General features: G+C 49.5%; 1 protein-coding gene and 1 long non-coding RNA gene across 3 annotated transcripts; one reads left to right on the plus strand and one right to left on the minus strand.

Annotated features, from left to right (window-relative positions):
• Positions 1-5,441: 5,441 nt before the first annotated feature.
• USB1 (U6 snRNA biogenesis phosphodiesterase 1) lies at positions 5,442-13,151 on the plus strand. Of its 2 annotated transcripts, none has more exons than XM_027857959.1 (7): positions 5,442-5,570; positions 6,874-7,049; positions 7,569-7,752; positions 9,473-9,526; positions 10,269-10,374; positions 11,726-11,809; positions 12,038-13,151. In XM_027857959.1, exons 1-7 carry the CDS (start codon positions 5,452-5,454, stop codon positions 12,140-12,142), a joined length of 828 nt encoding a protein of 275 aa, XP_027713760.1. In that variant the 5' UTR covers positions 5,442-5,451; the 3' UTR covers positions 12,143-13,151. The 2 variants fall into 2 exon arrangements, with proteins under 2 accessions (XP_027713760.1, XP_027713761.1); XM_027857960.1 differs by lacking the exon at positions 5,442-5,570 and adding an exon at positions 5,667-6,002.
• A 97-nt stretch (positions 13,152-13,248) lies between these two features.
• LOC114039976 lies at positions 13,249-16,481 on the minus strand. The gene is made up of 3 exons (XR_003568721.1): positions 16,381-16,481; positions 14,589-14,707; positions 13,249-14,206 (listed from the first exon to the last, which is right to left on the minus strand). It is a non-coding gene; the product is annotated as an uncharacterized LOC114039976 (long non-coding RNA).
• Between the last annotated feature and the right edge of the window lie 2,107 nt (positions 16,482-18,588).

An 18,588-nucleotide genomic window follows, 5' to 3' on the forward strand; every position in this document is an offset into this window, starting at 1 on the left:
TCCTCGTCCTCGTCCTCCTCCGCTGCCGGGTCAGAGCCAGGGCTGGGCCGGGGCAGGCCGGGGTCGGGGGCGCGGCCTGCGGGTCCCTCCCGATCCCCGGCCTCGCGTAGCGGTAGCGGCGGCGGCGGCGGCGGCGGCGGGTCCCGGGCGGGGCCTGGGGGTCCGGCTGGCTCCAGGCCGGGGAGGGGGGGGGCGGCGTCGGCGGGAGCGGGGGCGGGGGCGGAGGCGGAGGGCGAGGGCGAGCGTGCGAGGCGAGCGTGAGTGTGAGTGAGTGTGCAAGCCAGGGTGAGTGACGGGCGCGGGGCCGGCCGGGGCCGGGAGGCGGGGCCGCGGGAGGAGGAGCGGGACGCGAGGGGCCCAGGAGGCGAGGCCGCCCCCTGCCGGGCACCCGGCGGCGACGCAGGCCGCGAGGAGGGGGCGGGGCGACGGCCGGGGCCGCCCAGGCCCCGCCCCCTCCGCGGAGCCCACTCCTGGGGAGGGAGGGAAAGCTTCTCTCCGCCCCCTCCGCGGGCACGTGGCTCCAGCTGGTGTCGACCCAGTCAGGGGCTTCCCAGCCACCCTCTCATCCAAGGAAAACACTTTTGCATGGATGCATTTGCTCTGGACGGGTCAGTTACTGACCCACCCACGGCTCCAAGGTACTTTCCAATAAAAGGCTCTGCAAAAGTACCTAAATCTCGTTGTCGTCGTCCCCGATCACAAGGAACTCTCCACTTTGGGTGCTAATTTCTATTTTTGCACTTTATGTTTGTGAACAGAAAGGACTTGTGTTTGACCTCCGGTCATTCGGAAATAGCACTGTCCTTTGTATTTTGGGGATCGTAGATTTACGGCAGAAAGGGTCTCAGAAGCCCCTCGTTTAGAGAAGAGGAAGCTGACTCAGGACCGTGGGATCCTAGAGCTGGAAGGTACTGCCTTGGAGACCACCTGGTCAGCCCCTTCCTCATTTACAGATAAGGAAGCTAGCGTTAAGGGAGTGGCAAAGCTGGGCGGAATTGGAGCTCAGGTCTTTGAACTCCAAATCAAGCTGGATTTCTGCTATGACACTTTGTTGCCTCTCTTATGGTCTTTTTTTTTAAACATTGTTGCAGTTAATTGTGTAGATTGCACTTTGAGTTTGGCTTTCTTTGATCTATATCAATTACCGCGTATTAGAGGCAGTTAGGTAGCACAGTAGATAGTAAGTCTCTTAACTTTTGTCTGCCTTAGTTTCCCCACCTATAAAATGAGAATGATAATTATAGCACCTACGTCCCAGGGTTGTGAGGATAGAATGAGATGGTATTTGTAGAGTGCTTTCCAAACTTTAAAGCACTATATAAATGCTAGCTATTATTATTCCCATGATTTTCTGAATTCAAAAATGGATAGAGTCAATGTTGGAGCAGTAGTGGAAAGATGTGGAAATATTAATGAAGCTATGAATAATTAGCACAACCACTCTGGAATATGTAAAGAAAGCAACTAGAATATTTATGTTCTTTAACTCAGATATCCCATTGCTAGGCACATTTTCTAAGGAAGTCAGTGACAAAAAGACAAGCCCTATAAGCTCTCAAAAATATTTATAGCAATGCTTTTTTGTGTTAGCAAAGAACTAGAAACTAGAGAACAGCTCAACAAGTTATGGTACATAAATGTAATGGAATATTACTGTGCTATGGGAAGCATGAGAAGATTCACATGGGCAGATACAAAATAAAGTAGGAACAAAGCTAATAAGGTCAAAGGAAATGAACAGGCAGTTTTGAGATGAAGAAATTAAAGCCATCTACAGTCATGTGAAAAAATGCTCTAAATCACTATTGATTAGAGAAATGCAAATTAAAACAACTCTGAGTTACCACCTTACACCTATCTGATTGGCTAATATAACAGAAAGGGGAAATGATAAATGTTGGAGAAGATGAGAAAACTGGAACACTAATGCATTGTTGGTGGAGTTGTGAACTGATCTAACCATTCTGGAAAGCAATTTGGAACTATGCCCAAAGGGCCATACAACTGTGCATACCCTTTGATGCAGCAATACCACTACTAGGTCTATATCCCAAAGAGATCATAAAAAAAATGGAAAAGAACAAGGATAATAACTTATACAAGGATTGTACAACATATATGGAAACAGCAACAAGACGGTAGAAAATTCAAGGTGCAAAATTATAATGGTGCGAAGTTTGGTCCCATGAAGAGACATTAGAAGATACTTTCCCATTTCTTTGCAGAAGTGGTACATCATGGATGTGGAATGTTATGTATAACAGATTTTTTTGACATACTGATTTGTTCATGGACTTTTTTTCCCTTCCTCTTTTTTTTTGAAACACTAGAAGGAGCAGGCATGCCAACTGATGCAAAAATTAGTATAATTTTACTTTGATATAAAATTTTTCATCCTGCAATTTCTATTTTCTTTGCCTTGTGGATAAAAAAAATGCACTGCATCAATGGACGCAGCTTGGTCCCTCAAAGTATTCTTAAATTCCTGTACTTTTGGTGGTAAATTCTTCATTAGAAAAGATGTCTCTCTGGAATCAGAGGATACAGTGGGAAAAGTACTTGATATAAAAACAAAAGCTATTAATAATAGCTTTATCTTGGCTAAAGCTTTTATCAATTTATCTTTGAAAGCCATCTCCTGGCGTGTCTCTTACCTATGAGTTGTTTTCAAAACTCCCATGCTTATATATTCCAAGCAAAAGTTATTACCCAGAGGGGCAGCTAGGTGGCACAGTGGATAGAGCTCCAGCCTTGGACTCAGGAGGACCTGAGTTCAAATCCAACCTCAGACACTTAATACTTACTAGCTGTGTGACCTGGGCAAATCACTTAACCCCAATCCAGCTGTAAGACCTAGCACCAGATGAATGAATTCAATTTAACAGTCCCCGAGGGTCATTTTTTACCTCATGGAGGTCAAGAGAAAGGTTAGGGCTGGATGGATCTGAGTATACTCTGCATAAAAATGATCACTGAATTTTTGGGAGCTGATGAGATTGCCAGATGGAGTGCATTGGGAGAAGTGGATTGGACAGAGCCTTGGGGGACTTTCATAGTTATTGGGCACAACCTGGATGAAAGTCCAACAAAAGAGACTGACAAGGAACAATCAGACAAGTAGAAGAAGCAGGAGAGCTATTTCATGAAAACCTAGAGAGTAAGAGAGTAACAAAGAGAGAGTTCAAGAAGGATGAGGATTGAGAAAAGAACATTAGAGGGGCAGCTAGGTGGCGCAGTGGATAGAGCACCAGCCCTGAAGTCAGGAGGACCTGAGTTCAAATGTGACCTCAGACCAAACACTTGACACTTACTAGCTGTGTGACCCTGGGCAAGTCACTTAACCCCAATTGCCTTAAAATTAAAAAAAGAAATAAAAAAAAGAAAAGGATATTAGATCTGGCAGTTACTTTGTTACTATGTGTTACATGTTACTTTGTGTTACATGTGTTACTTTGGAGAGAGCATTTAAGGTGAATGATGATGTCAGAAACTGGATTGTAGAGAGTTATAAGAGTGAGAGGAAAGAAATTGGAAGCAATGGTGTGAGGCTTGCTCAAGCTAGGAGAAATACAGGACCTTTGCTATTGGACTAGACTGACAGGATCATGGGAATTTGAAAAGGACTAAATTGAAGCTTGATGTAAAGAACATCCTAAGGATCAGTGCTCCCCAGGAGAATGTGCTGCTTCACTTGGGGGCATTCACCCCCCTCACTGGAGTCTTTGGACAGAGGCTAAACGAAGACTTGTCTGGTACATTATAGAGAGGATTCTTTTGGGGTATGGGTTGGAGATATTCTGTGATTCTGACCTCAGAGATTATTTCACAGATGAGAAAACTGAGATTCAAAGACGTGAAACGATTTGTCTACGGTCACACGGATGGTCAGTGATCCAGCCAAGATGTGAACCCACGTCCAAATCTCAAGCTCTTTCTGATTGGATGTTGGAGGTGAACATGAGGGAAGAGAGAAGGGTGATGTTGACAGAAATAGTCAAGTCAGAAAGAGGGGCCAATCCAAATCAAACAACAGGCATTTACTGGGCACCTATTATGTCCCAAGCACTGAACTCTGCTGGAGGTACAAAGACAAAAACTGAAACAGTTCCTGCTCTCCCTGCCCAAAAAACCCAGGAATTTTTATACTATTGGGGGAGGAGTACACAAAAGTTGATATTATTTTTTTTGACCACATCATCAGTATAGGGAACTTCCTCTGTCAATGCAGATTGTTACCTGCTGTGCAACTAATAGAAACTATGAGCTCTTGAGGAATCACTACCCAAGTCCCCCCAAACACAGATGCCCTCTCTCCCCAACAACCTTGTATAATCTGGTATTTATTCACCTGCTATTTCTGCTGTATACTTGTTTTTATATCTACCTGCCTCCCTGCCCCCCCCATTAGAATGCAAACTCCTTGAGATTAGGGATTGTTTCCTTCTTTGTATTTGTAACCCAGTGCCTAGTGGAGAGGGAAATTAGTATTTATTAAAAGCTTGCTATATGCTTTGTGCTACATACTACAGGCACTGTGCTAAGCACTTTATACATATTATCTTATTTGATTCTCACAATACTCCTGCAAGGTAGGTGTCATTATTCTCATTTTTATAACTGAGGAAACTGAGGCAAGCAGAAGTCAAGTGACTTGCCTAGGGTCACTGCTAGTAAATGTCTGAGGCAGAATTTGAACTCAGGTCTTCCTGACTCTGGCCCAGTGCTTTCATTCCACTGGGCCACCTAGCTGCCTCTAAGCATCTACGATGTAAAGGCTTAAAATGCTTGTTGATTGGGTATTTGTCTGAGGTACTGAGAAGTTGTGACTTGACCGCGGTCACAGAGCTGGTATGTGTCAGGTGCAGGCTTGAACCCAGGACTTCCTGATTCAAAAGCTCCTTCTCCCCTGCTATACCTCTGGATATCCCCAGTAAAGTGGGGAGGGGCACAGATGGGGGGAAAAAGAGAAAGAAGAGCAAAGGTAAGGAAAAGATATAGGATGGGGAGGGAAGAGGGGGACAGAAAGGAAAGGGGGGAGAATGGGGGGGAGATGAGGCAGGAAGGAAAGAGGGGGTAAGGAAGGAGAGAAGGAAGAAGAGAGAAAGAAGAGGCGAGAAGAGACAGAAGGGGAAGAGAAGGAAGGGGAGGAAAAAAGAAGAGGGAGAAGAGGAAGGGGGAGTAGAGGGAGAGGAGACAAGAAATAGGAGGAGAGAAGGAAAGGGGAAGAGAAGAGAAGAAGGGGGAGGAGAGAAGGGAGGGGAGGAGCGAAGGAAGGGGGAGGGCAGGAGGAGGAGATAACGGCTAGAGATAACGGTTTGATCTCCCTCGAAAGTGTGTGAAGGGGAGGGGCGGGGCGGACTCTTGGAGGCGGAACTTCCGGGGGCGGGCCCAGGTTTCCGGGGGGAAGGGAATAAGCGCAGCACCCGTCGTGGCCGGGAGCAGGAAGGGCCCATGAGCGCCGCACTCCTGGTGGGCTACAGCAGCAGCAGCAACAGCGGCTCCGAAGGCGAAGATGGGTCCGGGCCCGGGCCCGAGCCCGGTGCAGAGCCCAAGGAGGGCGGCAGCCGCGGGTGAGGAACCGCCTGAGCAGGCGCTGAGAGGAAGCCGTTTTTCCGGCCGGGAAGGGAGAAACAAACGAGGGTCCCGCCCCCGGAACCGGATGTGGCTTTCTGGCGTGAGCGTGGGAGCAGGGAGTTGGCGCAGGCGCGCAGAGGAAAGGACAGCTTCTTCCCTGCACCTTGGCGGTTCTGCCTTTCCCACCCTCCTGGGGAGGGAGCCACCGAGGCTGGATCCTGAGTCCGCTGCGGGGGCGGGGAAGCTTTCCTCCTCTTCTGGGTATCTCCCCATCCTTTAAAGACAAACCCAAATGTCGGTTCCTCCATGATGCCCTCCCCTATTCCCCTCCAGCCAGAAGCCCCCTTTTGCCCCTCCCTCGTAACATGGATCATTTAATTTTGTGCATTAAAATGACATGCATTTGAGCCTCATTCCCCAACTAAACAGTAAGTTCCATGAGGGCAGGGACCTCGTGTTGTCTAAACTCCGCATCTTCCCAGCACAGACGGGATGAATGAATACATGCATGAATGAATGAATGAATGCATGTCTCAGCACTGATGCAGAACTAGAAAGGATCCCAGGGGCCCCCTGATGAGGAAACTGAAGCTGAGAGGGGTCACAGCACTTGCCCAGTGTCACCCAGCTATTCACTCACTATTGGGTGAGATTTGAACCCAAGTCTTCCCAACTCTGGGAAGAGTCAGCATTCTGTTGGATCTGACTCAGCGCCTGTGGAAGAGATAGGGGGAATGGGGCGTTTTAGGGTTGGTTTAATCGAGGAGTCAGTCCTAGGAAGAGCAGTTGTCTTTGAGGCCACCCTGACAAACACCGCAGGGGAGAGAGGGCTCTCAGGTCCTTGTAAAGGGGCCAGTTGGGCAGAATGGGGCTTGTGTACCTTTTGGTACCAGAGATGGACAGCTCTGGAGAGGAAGGGGCCCAACACCCCAGGGCTGACCCAAGCTCAGAGACTGAATACAAATTACCCAAACCAAATCATCCACATCTCTTGGACTTCAAGTTTGGGTAGCAAAATGGAGTATGAGTTCCTTAAGCAACCACACGGAATATTCACATGCCCAGTATTGCCATGAGCAGTAGAAACCTTGCCCTTTGCCCAGCCTCAGACATCCTAGGTGTTTAAAGCACAGCATCCTTCATCCCTCAGTACTTTTCTCTGGCCTGACTCCTTATCCCCAACATTGACAGTTGAGCAAATTCCCAGAAAGGAAAGTAACCTTATCATGTGGACAGAATTATAGGGCATCAATCACAGGTAAAGATCAAAGTGTATACTACATCTCTTTACTCCTGCAGACGTCATCGTCCTCCATCTCCTCCTCCTCCCCCTCGGCTGCCCATTCCAGACAGCGTCCTCAACATGTTCCCAGATCCAGAAGATGGGATTGTGGATGACACTGAAAAACATGGTGGCAGAATACGAAGCTTCCCCCATGAAAGGGGCATTTGGGCCACCCACGTCTGGGTGCCCTGTAAGTGACAGCAGATCTCGCCAGCTTGGGAGAGGGTCAGAGATACTGGGAGGAGCCTTTTCAGTGTTTGCTGAGCAAGGCAAGCCAGGGTGTTGCAAATAATCACAAATAATTGTGAGATTTCCCCAACATCTGGTCTAGGCTCTGACTTGATGCACAGAAGTCATCTTTGCAGGCCTCCCTGAGTACGTTTTCCAGCTTCACAGGCAGGCCATCCAGTGGGACCTCAAAGGCTGTCTGAGAGCTGGTGTGGGATGGTGTGACAGGTTCACCTTTGGTCTGCACTGCCTGGCTGGCTCACATCTGTCACTTCCTTTTAGAGAGGATGTCTTTTCATCAGTCTTCAGTGACATCCTGTACTTGATATCCTTTGAGTTAAATAAACATGGTTTGCCCTCTCAGTGACTTCTTTCTGAAAAGGGAGAGGAGAAGTAATCTTTCACTCCTAGGGTTGTGTTCGTTTGTTCAGTGAGGGTCCCATGCTCAGAAAGCAGCTCTCTTTGTTTCCTTCCCCTCCAGATGAAGCAAAGGAAGATTTTTTTGACCTGCTTGACCTTCTCATGACCCAGGCCCGGAGGGTCCTGCCCAGGCTGGTAAAGATGGAGGAGTTCCACGTCAGTCTGTCACAGAGTGTGGTCCTGCGATACCACTGGATCACCCCCTTTGTGCAGTCCCTGAAGAGCCGTGTGGCCTCCTTCCACAGGTGCGCTTCCTCCCTTACGCCTCCATCTTCTCTCCTCTCTGGCCTCCAGAGCCATCTTTCTGTTTTATGCTGGGCCTGCAGTCCTGGGAGCAAAAAGAACAAGGACTTTTCAACCCCCTTTGGCTACGTGTCAGTCCTCTTGTTCTCCAGAGCCAAAAGATGTAGACAGAACTTAACATTTTATGGGAACCCACAGGGCTTGATGGAACTATGTTGGCAGGTGACAGAAAGGTGGGCAGAAATTGCCTTTATCACCTCAGTGCCCACCCCCCTCCGCCCCCCGCCACACTCACATACACTCACCCTGCAGACCTGTTGGCAAAATCCCAGTGATTGTGTTCTGATTGGGATCTAAAGGCTCGAGAAGCCTTCAAAACACTAAAGAATGAATCTCTAATAAGCGTGTGGGGGGTGTGTTTGTGTATTAAAATTTAGACAAGGAAAAGGCAATGGCACTTGAGATAAGTTAGAAGTCAGATCAGAGTGCAAGGGATTATCCCAAAGGTGATGAGGATGGCTTCATTTGTGAGTTGTTCGAAAACAAGGGTGAGAACTTTAGGTTCTGTGACAGGCTGAGGTCAGTAGATTTGGGGGGGTTTGAGGAGTGTTCCTGGCACACCCCAACATTGTTGCATGTGAGCTTCCACCTGCTCATAAGCAGAGCCCTGTATGTTGACAAGAGTGGAGGAGGAAGAGGCCTAGGAAACAGTCCTTCTTTATCTGCCTTCTCTCCCCTCAGCCTGGTCCCCCAGCATGCAGTTGGAGGCCTGGATGAGGATCCCAAGATCTCACTGGACTCGATGAATGGGTTATAGGAACAGTAAATGGTTATTGAGTCAGTGAGCGTATGAGGCGTCCTCCCCACTGGGCCAGGTTTCCCAAGACTCAAAGCCTGGTTAGTCATGAGAGGCAAGACTCCAGACTGTCCCTCCCACATTTGGCGCTTTGTACGTCCTACTTTATTTGACTCTCTCCTGTTTCTGTGTGACTGGTAGTGGACGAGCTGGTAATCCCTGTGGGGTAATCCCCTGTTTTCTGATCTCCAGCTGCTAATTCCTCCTGACCCTGAGGTTCCTTTGCTGATCCTGACTTTTCTTGGTCTGTATTGGTAATATGTACTCATGCCTAGAAACACATATGTGTGCTTGTGCGTGTGTGTGTGTGTAAAGATACAACCACATAATTTCATATAATTTTTTGTACAAGTTAAGACAGATCTGTCTTCCTTTATCTCCTTGATAATCCTTTATCCAAACTAAATCTTCATTATCTATTTCTGTTAACCTCCAAGGAACAAATTCTTCTTTTATCAATATTATTATCTGCTGATGGTCGATGAGACATCTTCTCCTCCCATGGATCCAGTCATAAAATCCAGCTTTTTGCAGTTTATTGAAATCTAATTACAGAATTGGGAGGCGGTTCTCACACCATCCTGTTTCTAGGGGTCAGAACAGATAGAAGTGATGCCAGCAGGATTGAGTCCTTCCTGCCCAAAGATAAGCCTCCCGATGAAGTGTCTTTCTGGGCCGTATGTGACTCTGTGTGTAGAGCAGGGCTGGGGATCCTAAGCCGAGCCATGGAGGGAGGAAGTCAGGCGACTGCCTTCCGAGTGACTCCATGATGCTCTGTGTCATTATGCAATACTAGAGTCATTTTCCTGCTTGCTTCTTCCTGTTCTGAGAAAGTGACTTTTTTCTTTTTCTCTCTTGAATTTCAGGTTCTTGTTCACAGCCAACCAGGTGAAGGTTTACACAAATCAAGAGAAGACGAGGTGTGTGTATAGGGGTGTGTGTGTGTGTGTGTGTGTGTGTGTGTGTGTTGATGCAAGCACCACACCAGGACTGCTCTGGAAAAGACGTGGAACGGGACATGCTGTGTCAGGCCCCTCTTTCTGAATGTTTGGATCAGTTGTCGATCCTGAAGCTTTAAAAAAAGAAGCCAGCGGCTTAGCAGAGAGCACCTTGGACCAGCATGAGACCATGGGGATGTCCCAAGACTGGAAGGGGAAAGAGCTGGCCTCCGGCCTCATTCTCCCAGTAACTGGGCATTCTTGGATGCTGTCTGGTGGGGCATGGGATGACATCCACCCTCACGACTTCCCAAGGTGGTTGTGTTTCTGATACTTGGGAAAAGTTGAAGGTGCTAAGGAACTGTGGTAGATTAGTTACCTAGGCTTTAAATTGAGCTGCCCACCCCTCTGGGAGCCACAAGCAGAAATAGTCCGTTCTGTAAGAGCAGGGACTGGATTTTTGTTGGTGGGGAGGATGGCGGGGTTCCGTTCTTTGTATTCCCAGCCCTTAGTATATTGCCTGGTGCTAGTAGGCGCTTAACAAATTGTCTGACTGGGCCATTCATCCACCAGTTGAGGCCAGGCCTTCCCTCTTCTGTGGGCCTCTGGAGTCTCCGGGGCTCCCTCTGGGCCCAGCAGCCTCCCTGTCCAGGCCTAGCCCCACCCCAGGCTCACTGCTGTCTGGATGCTGACCTCATGCTCTCCACCCCTTTTGTCTGCCCAGGACCTTCATTGGGTTAGAGGTCACTGCAGGGCATGCTCAGTTCCTAGACTTGGTCTCAGAGGTGGACAGAGTGATGGAGGAATTCGACCTGGCAACTTTCTACAAGGTGAGATGCTTCTTGTTCCCCTTTGACCATAATATCTAAAAGTAGGTCCCTGTAAACTAGGTGGAATTTAGAAAGGGGAAGTGGGTAGTCCATCTGGACGTCCAGCCCATGTGTTCTGTGCAAAGGGTGTCAGACAAACCCTCTAGAGTCACTTGGGATGAATTTGACTGGGTGATCTTCTGCACCCTCTGGGCAGCGTTAGGGGATGGTGTGGATTAGAGGAGATGTGGGGAGCTTTGGGCCTCAAGGCTGCACGTGGAAAGGGCCGCACTTGAGGACCTAGAGGGCCACATGTGGCCTCGGGGCCACAGGTTCCCCACCCCTGGATCAGAGTATAGCACTGGGCTCCATGGGAAGTGAAGCTCCTGGGACCCGGCCCTCACCCAGAGCAGGGACAAGCCCTTGTGGACCCTGGACAGAGTCTAGACCTGGGCCATGAGGGACTGCCCACTAGAGGCTCTGAGTCTTCACTGTAGAAAAACAAAAGGCCAGCCGTGCCAGAGTTCTTGAAGGGCCCCAGGGTCCCCCAGCACAGCTCTCTTTCCACTCCCGGCTGGGGGGCTGGCCTTGCCCCAACCCTTCCCGGTCTTAGTCGATGGCTGAGGGAGAAGCATGGGCCACACTGCAGGCCCTGGGGTCCTGAGCCTCCTTAGACTTTGACGAGCCATGTTTGGAAGCCCCTCGTGGGGCACGGGGAACTGTACCTGCCTCGATGAGGCTTCCTTGTCCCAGGAGTCACAGTGAGTACCGTTGGACTGGGAGTCAGGAAGACTTGAATTCAAATCTCCAAGTCACTTACCCTACTGGACTCAGTTCCCACATCTGTAAAATGGGAACAATAATAGTAGCACCTTCCTGGAAGGATTGTTGTGAAGATAAATCAGATAAAATTCGGAAAGCGCTTTGCAAACTTTCAGGTGCCCTTGTAAAAGTTAGGTGGTGTTGTTCCTTTGTAAGTCTGTCAGCATAACCCCTGGAATGTGGAATGTGACTAGCTTTATCACAATATGTGCAGGTTAAAGTAGTGAACAGTAGAATTTTCTATTGGAAAAAATATACATTAAAAACACAAAACCATTTGAAAGGTCTTGGTTGTGTGTTCCTGTTTCCCCGGTGTGTTGGGCCCTCGCTGGCAGACAGCTCGCCTACCAAGGCCCAGCTCTGTCCTTTCCCTGATGTTAACAAGCCAAACAGGAAAACGATCCTCTCTCTGGGGCATCATCCCTGCATTAGGAATCCAGGATGCCAGGCCCTCCTTGTGGTATAGGGCTCTCCCCACATGGACACAGTGATGGGCCAGCATTTGCCACTCTGCTTTCTGCCTGAGCATGTCCTTGCCCCTCTCTCCTAGGAGCCTTCCTTCCACATCAGCCTGGCCTGGTGTGTTGGAGATGTGCAATCTGAGCTAAAGGAGCAGGCAATCCAGCAGCTGCAGGTATGAACCTTGGCTCGGGAGTCCTTCCTGGGCAGGGGGATGGGAGTGGCTGGGTTTTTCTGGCCTAAGTAAAAGGACTGATCCCGAAGGGTTGGCCATCGAGAGCCTCCAGACACCCTCAGTGGCTGAGGCAGGAGGGGCGTCCTCACTTCTGGGGCTCTTGGCCACAGGCTTCACCCCTGGTGGGCTGTGGTCAGGGACCTTTTTGTTTGCTGTGACCTGTTTTAGGAAATCGTGGACAGCTTTGAAGACTCTGCTCCACTGCTCCGTGTGCAGGCTGAACAGGTCCGCTGCAAGTCTGGGAATAAATTCTTCTCTTTCCTGTTAAAATGAGAGTGAGCGAGCGAGGGACGGGCCCTTGGTCCAGCAGCCTCCTGCCTGCGGCTGGCCAGGGGACAGGCCTTCGTCTGTTGGAGGATGAGGGAATTCTGGGACAGTCGTGCCCCTGGCTGTGTGGTTCCCAGCCCATTCCAAGCAGGGTGCACCTGTCCACCGAACACCATGCGTGCCTAGCCAGAGAGCCCCAGTTACGGCGGTCTGAGGCACTGTCTGCCCAGGTCCTGGGTTTTTGGGTGCAGGGCGGCCATTTCCACGAGCTAACCAGCAGAGGGCGGGGCAGACTAATTCCTGCCCTGGGCCTCCAGTCCCAGGGCAGGAATCTTTGGGGTCACTTAGTGAGCCCTTCACTTTCAGCTGCTTCATTCCCTTCAGCTGCTTGCGTTTTTGTGCCCATGGCCTCAGACCAAAATGTTAAGAATTATTGTTTCCACATCTCCCTCCGATCCTGCCCTGGCTGGCCAGGTGTCTTCAGGAGGCCACGTCCCTGCCCTTTTCTTCTCAGGAACTTCTCAGTTCTCACCCTAAGTCCTACCCAGGCCTAGCTCTGCACCAGGGTCCTCCAGCACATCCCCCGCACCCTCTCCCATGAGCCCCGCCAGGTGCCAGGGGAAAACTTGACCAGATGCTTCTTCTGGGCTTGGCTGTCTGGGAAGAGCTGTCTAGATTTCCAAACTCCCCGGCCTCTGGCTTCCCACATTAATTTTCCCAAAAAATCGGAAACAAAGCTTTCCCATGGAGTCCCTTCTCCTGAATGCTCCCTTACTATCTCAGGCTCTGTCTACGTTTGCCCCTTTCTGCCTGATGAGCAACAGGAAAACATTCAGGGCCAGTTGGGGAAAAAAAATCCTTTTTTTTCCTCCAGGCCCTTGCTGCAATTTAAAAAAAAAAAAGTGAATTGTCCTGAGCAAATCCAGCTGCCACCTGGATTTCTGGTACTGGATGATGGGACTATATATGGATATTTAAATTCTGTTAAATGAAATAAATGTTTCTATTTCAGCTTCTTGGGCCCCAGTGGCAGTATTTATCATCAATGAGGTGAGAGGAGGGATTTTTTTCCTTTCCCTCTCACCGCTGCCACCCCCACTGCACCCAGGTCAAGATTCCATTACAGGAGTCAGGAGTCTGGGTGTCCAGCTTCCTCGTGTAACCCTTTTCACAGTAACGAGCCTGGTTCCGTCATGGTCTTGGTGCACTCTATTTAGCAGTCCAACAACAAACATTTCTAAAAACACCTTGCATTTGTATGAAGCTTTCCTGATGCAATGGGAGCTCTCTCCTTGGAGCCAGGGGACCTTGGTTTGAATTCTAACTGCGCCACTCGCCACCTCTGCAACCTTAGGCAAGTCAGAACATCTCTCTGCCTCAGTTTCCCTAGCCATAAAATGAGGCAGTTGGACCCCATGACCTCTAATCAGCTCTTAGCTGATTCTCATAAAAGGCTGGTAAAGCGAGTAAGGTAAGAAGCGTTATCAATCTCCATCTTACAGATGGGAAAACCATAGGGTACATATTTTGCCCAAACAAAGGTCATACAGTAGGAGAACCTTCATCTGTTAATATGTAGCCTGGTGTGTCCACCGTGTTGCCTCCAAGTCCTGGCCAGGGCATTTTTTTTTACTCAGCAGTATCTCAGGCGATGTGGAGGTGTTTGCTCCCAGGTACGTGCAGGTGGAGCGCGTGGCTTTGTTTCATGAATCATCGTCCTTCGTCAGGTCTCCTCCTGACATCTTTTCAGAATCTGGCGCTGCTTTCTGTGCTGATGACAGCTGAAGGTTAGCTGGTTACCAGCCCTTCTCCTTGGACTTGTCCTGGAAGGGAAGGAGCTGCTTGTGTTTTCTAGACTTCGAGGGCAGCCAAACCTGCCTGACTTCCACAGTGACAGTCACAGCTGTAGAAGGGGGACAAGCCTAGTCCCAGTTCACCATTTTGTTGGATCCGGACCCGGCTGGTTGCCCTGTTGCTCCTTCACTATCTGGATGAAACCAGTGTCTGACGATCCATTGATGCTGGTGTTTTTCCACAGTCACTTGTGGGCAATTACTGGGAACACATTGTCTGCAGAAGACAGATACACTTAGAGTGTTCTAGGAAACCAGTCCCTTTGGAGAGCCCTGCCCAATGTTATTAGGTATTTCCATTAACAACCCTAAGGATGGATTTTACTAATCAAATTTGGGAAGGATGTGGAACTGGAAGCCCAGCTGTGCTGAATAGGGAATTAGAATGCAGCATGACTTTGAGAAATGGGCCAAAATCAATACGATGAAATTCAATGGGAGAATGGAAATGAGCTGATAGAGGGAGGAAATCGGAAATTCACTGAGAGATGGGGAGGCTGACTGGGCAGAAGAATGACAAAGAAGTGGTGGGGGAGCTTGGCTTGTGCCCAGCCCAGGGGACCTCTGCAAGAGACAGGATTCAGGGCTTGTCAGCTTACATTTGAGGAAAATAAAAAGAATTCACAAAAGAATCTGGGCTCAGTTGAAATCCATGGGGTTCCCATCAGGATCACTGAGCACCTCTGGAAAGTGAAGAAAAAGCAGGGGACATCTTAACCTGCTGAGGTATCACAAAAGAAGAAAAAGAAAATCTTCAGTTACATAATAGCCATTTGACAGTCCTCAGAACCTCTTTGCTATTTGAATAAAAAAAATAGAAACTAAAAGCCCAAAAAGAAACTACCAAATATCTTGACTCTGCCTTCAGATATTTCCTGCAGGGTAGGAAACTCATCCTTGGGCTTTCTTTGGGAGAACGGTTTGGCCCTTATACACCTGGCGAATGCCATTCTCACACCCAGCCTCTTGGGACCACCCCCAGCCCTGTATCCAAGAGAGGAATATTAACACAACTTACTTGTTTATTCTTTCTCTTGGAACCAGAAGCCCTAAAACCCAGCAGGGGGTGCTTTGTAGGCAGAGTACAAAGATGAGGATTGGGCCAGGCCCCAAAGCAGGAATATTGCTTTTTAAGTGGTGGTTCTCAAAATGAAAACTATGGCAAACAGCTTATCCTAGAATCAATAAAGCATAGAGTTCTATGAGACCCGGAGAGGTCACCTTGCCCTCCAGACTGTATGAGACTATAGATAATGCTACAGTTTCACATGGAACAGGGATTCAATTTTGACCTGTCTGGCCTGAGTAGTCAGAAGGGTGAGCAATGGGGCGGAATTTGCCAAAGAATCAAATTTAAGCTTGATGTCTAAGGGAGAAAAAAACCACTTTCTAAGAGAGCTGTCCAAACGTGAAGACCTCCCCACCCCCTTTGGAGATCTTTGGGCAAAGGCTAGGTGAGCACTTGAGTATACTGTAGGGGGCTTGGAGGAGATCTGTTTCACAGCTCTGAAATTCAGTGATTCTCCCAGTGATTCATTCCAGTGGCTCCCTCACAGGAGAAGCACTTTTTCTATTACTGTCCCAAGCTTGGAGAAGAGTCTTGTAAATGGCAGCTCAGCTTCAGCCAACACTGCAGCCTCATCAATGACCCCTTCATCTCCCCTGTACACTTTCATTTCTCAAGGGCTGCCCCAAGAATTTGTTCATCAGCTCCTGCCCCGTCGGTCTAGATAGCCAGCTGAACCAGTAAGCAAGATTGAAATCCCACAGATGTGTGAGGCCATTTGAGCAAACACCTTTAGAGGAAGGGACAGTGACATGTAACATGTCTAGCTTTTCCCTATTCTAAATTCCATCAATAGATCACAGAATTTTAAGCCAGAGGGGCCATTCTTATATGCGTGTGTTCCTTCATAGGGCACCTTCTGGGAAACACTAGGTGTGTTCAGTGCCTTCACTAATGACAGCCCACAGAAATCACTGCCTTTGTTATTGACCGCCTGACACTTTGCTCAATGTTTGTACTACACAAGTGTTGTTCTGCTTCCCTTGAAAAATAATATCCTAGATTTGGAGCTTGAGAGGACCTCAGAGATCAACTAATCCAACCTTCCCATTTTACAGATGAGGAAACTGAAGCCCACAGACGTCAAGTGATTTGGCCAAGAACACAGGGAATAAATGTCAGAGCTAGGATTTGAACTCGGAGTTCCCTGTCTCCAAGAATAAGCAGGCTTTCTCCTGTACTTTGGGGACAGAGATGAGTTGCTTATACTTTGTAGCCTCCTCTGCCTAGATAGGGCCAGGAACACAACAGAAACTACTCCTCAGCATTTCCCTGCTTATCATCAAACATTTGAGAAATATTTGTTTGATTTGAGTGAAACTGACCTCCAAAAATCTGCCTAGATGCGCCCAATCCCTGGGGAGTCTACAGACTGGCCAAAGTGGAGATCTGGGCGTTTTGCAATAGTTATCCTGTTGAGAGAAGCTCTGTCCTAGAAACACAAAAGTCATCCAGAGGAGAGTTAACTCTAAGAGAGAGAATTCCATCATAAAAAAGGACTTTGCAAACTTTTTTGACCAAAGGCCCTGAAGTACACTTTATGATACTCAGGTCCCCTCTTGAGCAGTATAAATGAACAGCTTCCATCAAGCCAAATATTTTTCTCAATGTGGTAGATTTGGAATATATGTTATTGTTAAAGACAAAACATATTTCCGTCAAACCTGGAAACAAGTAGTCCATTTCTGATGGCCTCTGTGCAAATTCCAAAGCAAATTGCAAAGAAAGGGATTGGATTTAGAAAGCTTGCTTTCCAAAGGGCTGATTCCAAAGAAATCGGGGACAACTGTCTCCATCATTTCTTATGCTTCATTAGAAGGCCCCGGGGAGTAAAATTAGTCTGCTTCTGTTATCTTGGGAGGAACCCTAGCTAAAAAACATGCATGCAGGATATCTTCAGTGGTCTGTGGCCTTTTTCTTCTCTTGACAGGTTAGTTTTAAACACACTCTAGGGGGGAAAAACACAATTTCCCAAACTCCAGCCAGCTCTTTTAGGGAAGTGGACACTGCTGGGGACTGCCACATAAAAGGGGAATGTTGCTGGGAGGGCAGCAAAGAGTCCCTTGCGGAAACTGACACCTGATAAAAAGGTCACACTCTTATGCCAAAAGTTAGTAGCTGAGAAGATAGAGGAAGACAGTAAAAGTCTCTGTACATTGTCAAACCATTCTGGAGAAAAAGAAGGGGAGGGGGAGGGGAGAGCTCTTTTCCCTTTATCTGCCCAGGACTGGTTTCTCTAATTGCCTACGATTGTTTGAGTCCCGTTCGCAAATGAGCACTAGCCACCTACCTAGGTAACCCTTGTGGTCACAGTGATGATGTGGGGAGGCAGCCCCTGATTTGGAAAGCCGGGAGGTCGTTCGTAGCTCTTGCCAGAGAAAAGTGTGTGGATTGGGAAATTTGTGAATATTCCTTCCCTCCTTTCTCTCTCTTTTTTTTTCCCATTTCTTCCTTTCTTTCCTTCCTTCCTCTAATGCTAGGTGGCGCAGTGGAGACAGCGCAGCACCTGAATTCACAGCCCTAAATTCAAATACAACCTCTGATGCTTAGTAGTCGTGTGGTGGTCCTACTCAAGGTTCATGTAACCTCTGTCAGCCTCCGTTTCCTTATATCTAAAGGCTAACTATGGTTATTATTGCTCAAGTTTAAAGGGCAGGGTAAGCAGCAAAGGTCAAGGTTTTTATTTTTTAAGAAATCCCTGATATTTTTCTCCTCCTGCCCAGAACCACATTGAAAGTACCTGAGGGTTGGGGGTGGGGGGTGCATTTTGTTAGTTTCAGGTTGAGGCCCCGCCTCTCTCTCTCTCTCTGTCTCTCTCTCTCTCTCTCTCTCTGGGCTCCCTGGGGATCTGGGTCAAAATACATCCCATGTACACACCCCTCCCCCAGGTCTCCCGGGGAAACTTAGTGGAGAGTTTTAAACCAGAAGCGGGTAGAAGAGCGCGAGCTCCCAGCCTTACACCTGCCTTTGGGGTAGCCCCGGGCGCGGGGCTGCGGCGGCACCGGGCCGGGCTGGCAGCCCCCTTCCCGCGGCCTGGCCGGCCGGCCGGTAAGCGCACGGTCCCTTTAAGAGCCGCGGAGAAGAGGAGGAGAGGGAGGGGGTGGGGAGCGGGCCCGGAGCGCAGGAGCTGGCTCAGAGCTGCGCCGATCCGGCCCCAAGGACGCGCGCCGCTCGCTCGGGCTCGGGCTCCCCCTGCCCTCTCTGCCCCGCCCCGCCGGACGCCGTGGGGGGCCCCTGCCGCCCATCCCCCTCCCGCAGACCCCGCCGCGGGGGGCGAGGTGCCCCGGGCACGGGGAGGGGGCGTGCGCGCCGCCTCCACGGGGCCCGGGGAGCGCACGCCTCCGCCTCGCCGGCCCCGAGCATGGACAGCAGCCGCAGGCGCGCTGCGCGGAGCCCGGGGGAGCCCAGCGGCCCGGGGCAGCCCCGAGGCTGAGCCCGAAACAAAGGCAGCATCCAGCGGGGAAGGAGTCGGGAGCGCCGCCCGCACCTGGCTGGCCGTCGGGCTCGCCCCCCTCGCCGTGCCCTCCGCCGGG

This window comes from Vombatus ursinus, unplaced genomic scaffold, assembly GCF_900497805.2.
Source record: "Vombatus ursinus unplaced genomic scaffold, bare-nosed wombat genome assembly UNPS02012515.1, whole genome shotgun sequence".
Taxonomy (NCBI): domain Eukaryota; kingdom Metazoa; phylum Chordata; class Mammalia; order Diprotodontia; family Vombatidae; genus Vombatus; species Vombatus ursinus.